The sequence below is a fragment of the Hetaerina americana genome, unplaced genomic scaffold (assembly GCF_022747635.1).
Source record: "Hetaerina americana unplaced genomic scaffold, ioHetAmer1.1.p SCAF_126, whole genome shotgun sequence".
Taxonomy (NCBI): domain Eukaryota; kingdom Metazoa; phylum Arthropoda; class Insecta; order Odonata; family Calopterygidae; genus Hetaerina; species Hetaerina americana.
Genome location: NW_027286359.1, coordinates 801,640 through 810,249, shown reverse-complemented (window position 1 = coordinate 810,249; position 8,610 = coordinate 801,640). Strand labels below are relative to the sequence as shown.

At 39.8% G+C, this 8,610-nt stretch overlaps 1 protein-coding gene across 1 annotated transcript; it reads right to left on the bottom strand.

The window, feature by feature from the left end:
- Position 1: 1 nt before the first annotated feature.
- On the bottom strand, positions 2 to 1,150 carry LOC139686017 (ribosomal RNA small subunit methyltransferase NEP1). The gene is made up of 4 exons (XM_071583114.1): positions 976 to 1,150; positions 653 to 896; positions 280 to 491; positions 2 to 196 (listed from the first exon to the last, which is right to left on the bottom strand). The coding sequence occupies exons 1-4, from the start codon at positions 1,117 to 1,119 to the stop codon at positions 83 to 85; spliced, it is 714 nt and encodes a 237-aa protein (XP_071439215.1). The 5' UTR covers positions 1,120 to 1,150; the 3' UTR covers positions 2 to 82.
- Positions 1,151 to 8,610: the final 7,460 nt, after the last annotated feature.

Genomic DNA, 8,610 nt, shown 5'->3' with positions numbered 1-8,610 from the left:
ATTAAAACTTAATTGACTTTAATTAAATGACGATAAATATTGCTTACATGAAATTATGTTTAACATTTTGTAACCTTTTACGTCAGAGGACATTCCATGCCTCTTCGAAGGCTGAGCATAGCTTTGTACATGTCAAAGCGGCTGAAAGTGGATAGTTACTGATGGAAACTTCATCCTCGGTGTAATCCACATTGATCTATGGCAAAAAAAAACCTTCTTAGCACGTATCACTAAAGTGAAAGCAAATATGCAAGTCTTAGTAAAAGAAATTAGTGGTACCTTCCCATGGGCCATCGCGCCAACTACTATTACAATTGGATCTTCGTTTGCTGGAACTAGTTCCCTTGGATTAACAACTTTCTTCGCTGAAAATGATGTAGATATCTTCTTTACTCCTACTGGTAAATGCTGAGTAACTGGATTACTTATAACTTTCAATAGTTTCATAGGGCCGTCGGATGCACGAATGCTAAATTTATGAAGCAACTGAACTGCAAGATAAAATACCTTGACATTAGAACAAGATGGCACCAATATATTTGTGGATTAACATAAAAATTGGGGTAAGGCACAATGCATACCCATTTAACATTGAATACTTATCGTCAACCACCAGAAATTACCGTACATAGGTAAAACAATAATCACTTACCCATTAGTCCTGAAAACCTTTTAAATGTCCGTGGTATTCTCGTTTGGGGGTTTATTTCAATTAAAACATTTTTTTCTGTGTGCAGATAAACTTGTAAAAGAGCGGCTCTATTGAGGGGGCTATCGAGTAACATAAGTAAACACTGATGTACTATATCTGGTCGACACGACCCCGGTTCTCTGTTATTCTTTTTTAATATACTTGTATGGTCGTCACAGTTTAGCAACTCAAATGCATTCCCAACCTAATAAAATTATCAAGGAATCAATAAAATGAAATAAAAACATAAGAGATTTAAGTAGTGCAATATAGCTCTTAAGTACCTTCGCAGATTCCAGTTGAGCGCCTTCCAGTATCACAATTAATCTTTTCTCTTGGTTTTTAATATGAGCTACTTGTAAATGCTTAGGAAGAGGGTCAACTTCATACTCATCCTCTTCATTGTGGAATTTCCTCTTTTTACCCATGCTCACGTGGTAACCAACACACGTTAGAGTTACCTGGTCAACGCTTTTCGCTATTCTTATTTCAGTTCATGACGCACTCACTGACAGAGCCACCGGACATAACAGCGGCAATTCAAAATTTCTAATGCAGTGGTCACAATATAAAGGTTTTTTTAAAACTCTGGATTCCGTTTCAATAAAAATAGATTACTCATTTTATTCAAAACAATAATGTAATACCTCTCTCATTCATCGGGGTCTCAACGTTTTACCCTATTTGATTAGTGTACCAGCCATCTGTGATGCCTTAGCATGTTGAAGGATTTGAATAAAAATCTTCTCACGGTGGATATAAAATATTTTTGTAAAGTTTCTCGAGGTGTACTACCATTTCTTGGGTTAAATAATGAAATATATAGACGAAATGATTCTAGCGAAAGCGCAAGGTGGTAAGAATTTTGCTAACACTCTGCTCACACACTACGTACACTGGTCATGGATTAAACTACTCTCCCACAATCAGCCTGTTTAATGACATCTGTCAAAGTATTATAAATATCTATTGCTGGTTTTTGTCGCTTCATAAGTAAATCTTTCAAAAGGACTTAAACGTGAATTTGAGGCTTGAGGTTCCCCCATCCATTTTTCTGACACGACTCTACTAAGTTTGCTAGCTAGGGGTTGGAAACCACAATGAGGCATTAAAACAAGCTCAGTGAGATACTGCAATATTTTCTGAAAGTTGATACATTGAATGTTTTTTTACTAAACATTCGCTCCATCTCGATTCCCACTCACTTCTCTCGAGGGATATTTTTTCTCTAGATGTCATTGCTACATCCCTGATTCGTTAAATTCCGTCATTTTAATTCCTTCAAAAATTGGTGGACATTATATTAGCGATAAGAAAATTAATTGCTTGAAAATGTGTATCCAAATTATAAGGAATTAATCCCTGGGAGGATATGCATTAGTTCTTATTCTCAAAAATCGTTTTCAGGAAAAGCAGTGTGTGGTGGATTCAATCTCAGGGGAGAACATAGATTCATCTCTGAGACTTTTAATTGACGAAATTATGGATTCTGTAAGGTAGATAATGTATCTAGTGGAATTTTAAACCCCATTATACACGTAATAGCTTTTCAGATGAAACTCACTTTGAAAAAGAATGTGAATTATTCCTGCACGTGTAGCATTGTGCTTAAGAGAAAGCTATACAATCTTTTCCGGAAAGGTGCGTTTACGTAAGAAGTGAACTTTTGGTTCTCTATGCTGACGTGGAGGAAAGTTAATATATTTGGATTCAACTAATATTGACATGCCCTGAAATATTTGATATATTCACCATAATGCATAAACTTGCAAGATCACTTGTGACGATTCCCGTCACGGGCTATTCTGCGGGGCGTTCAATAATTTGTCTAAAGAACTCATTTTCATAACCCCAGGGCCAAAGAATGTATTTTGAGCATCAAGAATTCATTGCTGGAGAAACTTTGTGCGGTAGCGCCATTTAAGGAGGGCAAAATGGATGGTTATCCGCAAAGAGAGGAGGTTGGAGTTGTTTGAGATGAAGCGACGTATATCGTTTGTGAATGAAATATTTGCTATAGAAAGGATAGAAAGAGGAGCAAGGCAGAGCTATCTATTACAACCCTTGCTGTCCAAAGAATACGTGGAGGAGGAGGTTATGCAGTTTTCCAGAAAGAAAAAGTCTATCTAAGTTAAATATAAAAATAGGAGAACAAAAACTAGAGCAGGTGGAACAGTTTACACATTTCAGAAGTGTTTTCGACCAAAATGATCAAAGTAGCATGGGCATGAGGGAGAGAATTCCGCTAAGCATAGAAGCTTTCACAAAGAGGAAGGAATTGATCATAGGGTCGTAGTGTACTGATCTTAAGAAAAGGCTGGACAACATGTTGCTATGGAGCGTGGTACTTAATGGCACAAAAATATGGTCATGGAAGCAAGATGGTAGGCGTAGATTGAACACTATTGAAATGTGTGGGAGAAGAAGGATGGAGAAGGTGAAGTGGACAAAATGTAAAACAAAGGAGGAAGTGCTGGGTATGGTGGGGGAGGAGCGGGGATTGCTTGGACAAATCAAAAAGAGGTAGGAAAGATGGATTTGGAGCGTTTTGTTGGCATTGAGATGTTGAAGTCTTCTTCTTGAGGTCGGGACTTCTTTTTGTTTCTAAGAATAAGAAGGAGCTTGAACGGCAACAATATTGGAATGCTGGATAACAACAAAGAGGGCGTGACGAGGTGTCTGTCTTCAGAGAATTAATCAGCGACAAATTTACTTAAGAGATTCATTTAAAAATATCATCATTTTTGAAGTGGGTTCCATCCCAAATACATGTATGTCAGCAATGTTTCCACACTGCTTTCTTTGGCATGTACTACTTTAGCAGATCTCACTGCCAAGCGCTGGAAAATCAGTCTCTTTCATTAAACCTGCCTCATGAGGATACCAGATACTGGCTGGCTGCATACTCCAGGTTGAAAGGCGAAAAGTAGCATGGGTATTTCACTCTCTCTTCGCTTTTCCCCCGATGCACTCTTGACGAATCCTAATTTTAGGTCAACCTCTCCACATATCTGTTGTATATCTTTATCTCATGAGAGATCATGATTAAGAGTGATGCCGAGATATTTCATAGATTCAACAATTGTCGGTTCTCTAATATTAATTCTGTAAGCAGTTAGAGGAGAGCTATTTCGTTTCCAGTACTTCTTAATAAAATTATTCTTAAGATTTGTTTCTACTCGTAATTGTCACAACTTTTGACATACAGGGTTCGTCCGGAAAATAAGTGTACTGAGCTCAGGAAAAAAAAATTTATTACACTTTTACATATCTTAAGCTAATATTCCTCAAAATAGGACCCTTGTGAGTCGATACACTTGTTCCAGCGGCGTTCCCATTCCTGGAACGCTCCCGCGAAGGCATCATCGGGAACCTCTCGAAGACTCGTCGTCGACCTCTTCTCTGCCCTCCACGAACATCTTGTGCCACCGAAAGATCATGTTTCTGGACATGGCTGACTCCCCGTAAGCCTGGTTAATCATGCCGACAGTTTCGGTAGACGATTTCCCAAGCTTTACCGCAAATTTGATGGAATAACGCTGCTCCAAAAACTTCGGCATCGCGTTCCGTGACGTGGGTCGAAGCGTGGAGGTTCGCGTTAACAGAGCTCCTCACTACACCACAGCTGAGAGCCGACTGCCTTTTTCAGCGTCGCTTGCCAACAAACCCCCCTCCAATCGCAGCCCGTCAGAGCGGTGCTGGGCGCGCCTGGAGCGGCGCGCCCAGCCCAGGAGTCAGTACACTTATTTTCCGGACGAACCCTGTATATCGCATCACCACTCATGCCCATCATTCCTCAAATCCCTCAAGGTCCCATTATCCAATGACCCTGTATCGGACTGGCTGCCAATATCCCTCCCTCTATGCACTACTGCGAACAGGAGAATCCCTCTCTCAGCTACGATTACTAAGTCATTGATATATCAAATGGAGTAACGCCAATGATGCTTCTCATTATCGTTTCTACTTTCTATCCGAAAGCTGCATGTACCTAATCTGATTATTATTAAAAACAAGTCCTCAATATTTATTTTCCCTGAATAAGATACGCTATGAACTATCTACTCCTCCAAATAATAAACGGAGGATGGAAACCGATTGGGAGAAAGGAGTGAGGTCTAGGACAGGACACAGTGCGAGAATGGGGAGTGTTTACGAAGGAAAGAGGAAATGGGTGCGTTGTGCGGAAGGGAATATATCTATCAGAATGAAAGACAGGAAAATCGGTGCACACTTACAAAGATGCAAAAAGAAACTTCTTGATTGAGCCGTGAAATATTCAAGAGAGGGTCTACATCAGAGGAGGCCAAATCGCACGTATCCCTGTCATCTTTTCGACGTGGGTCCCTTTCATCAGCAGCTTCTTTTTATTTCAACAGAGTGCAATCTACCGCTAGCGTATGTGGCAGGGGGTGATTCAGAAATGGGCATGCAACATCAAAAATTAAGTTTTTCTTAATTTTAGTTGCAATATATCATGTAAAATAATTCCTACCATTTAGATCGTGATGACCACATGTACACGCATTTCGATATCTGTATGAAATATACATTTGTAAGCATAAGAGAGGAATTGTTTGCAATATAAAGGGTAATAATAATGGCTAGCTGAGATAATGGCAAAACTACTTAGCATGAAAAAAGAAAAATACTTTCCCCTCTTGCGGATCCAGTTATTCTGATTCCTTATCGTTTGTGGAAAAATGCCATGAGGCATTAGGCAAAGAAGCTTCCATAAGGAGAGATTTGATGGCAGGAACCTTAAGCTAAGAGTGCGGAGAAAATATTAGTCGAAACTTTGATGTGGCGCGTGGTTTTGTACGCAACCGGAATATAGTATATTGTAGTATATATAATAACCTGAGAGCCATCGCTAGTGTGTTCGTGTGTGTGTGTGGGGAAGAGAGTGATTACGCTCTCGACTACCCTTGGCACTAAATACTTATTACTACTTATTAAACTAGTGTTATTCTGATCCCTCCTCGGTAGTGGGAAAAATGAAATCTTAAATCTATCCGTTCTACACTTAATCTTTCTATTTTTATTTTAATAATCTCTCTTGCCAAAGTACGATTGGGGCAATGATACATTTTCAACATCATCACAAAAGATATATCCTTTCAATTTATGCAAGAGATTTAATCTGTAATTTAACTTTCGCTCCGAGAGTGATTACAAACCTAGTTCCTTTAATATTTTGGAAACGCTACTCAGTGTGCCATAACAAAGTTTTGCAAATCTAGCTCCTCTGCGCTGCGTGCCTTTTAACTCGGCAATCAATTCAACTTTGTGAGGATCCCATTTACTAGCGGCATATTATAAATTAGGTCTAAGGAGCGAAAGATAGCTCTTCAACTCTCTCGTCATATTCTCCAATATAGTATTCTTCTCATTAATCCTAATTTTTTTTAGCTAATCAGTAACCCTAAGTTTGACCACGCACATTAGGTTTATTGGTAAGATTTCATTTCATAGCAGCTCCTTAGACCTATCCATGCAATACGTGCCGTCATTCCAATCAATGACATATTGATTTCAATACTATTCACGTGGGTACTTTCAAATTAATTTTCATATCAACTCCCTAAGAATAGATTGAATAATTGGGAGAGTGCCCATTCCATTCCACTGAATCTGACGTGACGAGGAAAAGGCATGCAAATTTAAAATGACTAAGTAATTTGCTAATGAAGAATTCGAAAAAATCTAATTGTTTCTTTAATGTCTATTATTAACACGAAAAGTCTGCCAAATATCCTATTCACTAAATTAAATTCCGAGAGGTCAAATTAATGCAAAATCATTTTTTAATCTTCGTCCATGGGCTTCAACTGAACACATCATAATCCTAAAAAATATGTATATAAATCTGAAAATTAATTTGTTTGTCAGGGGAACAATCATGTCAGGACGGAATGGAGCAAGGGCTTCTAATTTTTTGCATTAATAGGGAAGCGCCAAGGTCTCGCAAATTATTCGCACTCCTACATACATTGGTCACTTGGATCATGCACATAAAATTCAGGAAATACGAGGGTCATCCGGAAAGTAGTACCCGTTCGTGCCGCATGAAGTGCTGACGACGCGAGTAGCCGCTGGACGAGGTCAGATAGCTTCAGTGGCTTGTCTGCCTTCTCTGAGCCAAGTTGCGTGACGCTAGCATTGCCTGTGTTGTTTCTGTGATTGTTTACAATGTTTAAAAAAATTGAGAACGCCGCCAGTTGTGAAGTGAGGGCAGTGATTAAATTCCTCAATGCAAGAAACGTTCGCCCATGTGATATTCATCGCCAATTAAAGGAGGTGTATGGAGACAATGTAATGGACGAGTCGTCTGTTCGGCGGTGGTGTCGCAACTTCAACATGAGGAGGGGGAACACACACGACGATGAGCGTTCGGGGAGACCGTCTGTCATTACAGACCAACTGGTGAGCTCAGTTGACGAATTCGTGAGGAACGATCGGCGCGTCACAATTGATGACATCTGTGAGCATTTTCCCAATGTTTCTCGAACAATTGTTCATGAAATTGTTAAACACCATCTGCATTATGCAAAAATTTGTGCAAGATGGGTCCCTCGCGTATCTCAATGAGCTGGCGGCGAAGGACTATGCAGCAGGAATACAGAAACTTGTCACACGTTATGACAAATGCCTTAATTTGCTTGGAGATTATGTTGAGAAGTAGTTTAAAGTATCCTCTTTCAAATAAAATTTTTTATGTTTGTTAATATTTACTTTTGTGTCTTTATTTCACGAACGGGTACTACTTTCCGGATGACCCTCGTATATGTCAGAACTAGCAGACTCGAGGACTACTTCTTCCTACGGACAATACGGGATAGCAACTGCAGGGTTAGAGAGATAAAAAAATTCCACTTGCCACCCTCAGCGTCTAGGGAATAATTAGATCTACTCCATAGCATGTACTTTCACTAATCTCGTGTGTTTTGTTGTCAAAACCGTACCGACATGAGACTGCTGTATGAATAGTGTAGTGCTCGTTACAGTATTGCCTATCTCTCTTTGTGTTTGTTGTTTTCAAGTTATTCCTTCCATCCCTCGTCTCTCTCCGTGGAGGGGGACGCCTCCGCTGCCTGCCTGCTCACCTGTGTGTCGCATTCCCCATCCGCATCTTCGGGGGAAAAGACCATGAGTTGCTTGTCCATGTAATGGTGGAATTTACTACAAACGTGGAATTTACTACGTGCAAACTTTTCAATTCTGTCTGACCCGTCTTGTTTTGGTGGAGGCCTGCCGTATAAATGGCTTTGGTTTACATCTATTCCCTTTTTTACATAAAAATAACTAATTTATTAGGTGAATTAACCCTTGTTTTGACTTTGGTCTTTCTCCAGTATATATTAAAGTTTTCACGTTGTTTCATAGTTTTTTTAATGAATGTTTTTCCATTTTCCCTTTCTCTCCCATATCCTCCCCAATCTTATCCTCCCCTATCTTAACCATATCCACCCTTTCCATCTGGTTCTTGCACCCCTGCCACTCACCGTTTCCGTGGATCGTGGGGTATTTATATCGATGTCAAAAAAAAGCAGTAATTGGCGAATTCTTACAATTTTTATGGAAGATTTTGTTCCAAAGTTGAACTTCTGTTAGTTATCCCCAAGTCAAAATATATTGTTTATAATTATAAATATAGGTCGCGGTAGTCCAGGGGGTAGAGCGTTGGACTACTCACCGGAGGGCCCGGGTTTGATTCCCGGGCAAGTCTCTCTGGGTACTTGCAGCTCCACCCAAGCTCTGTGATTTTTCGGGTCTTCCTGGTAAACCATAACCGGCACCCCTACCCTGATGTGTGAATTTCACACGCCGTATAGGGCTTAGTACTGGGTGAACTCTGCCGTCACCTACCAAACCGACCTTCGGGTTGATTACTATGTTATGGTTATATAATTATAAAT

What these genes read in the sequence shown, in the direction of transcription:
- LOC139686017 (XM_071583114.1), bottom strand. Translation starts at nt 1,119, where the DNA reads ATGGGTAAAAAGAGGAAATTCCACAATGAAGAGGATGAGTATGAAGTT. An exon ending in AAGGTTTTCAGGACTAATGG is followed by an intron (nt 492 to 652) that starts GTAAGTGATTAT and finishes TTTATCTTGCAG; the next exon opens with TTCAGTTGCTTCATAAATTT. An exon ending in GCGCGATGGCCCATGGGAAG is followed by an intron (nt 197 to 279) that starts GTACCACTAATT and finishes TTTTTGCCATAG; the next exon opens with ATCAATGTGGATTACACCGA.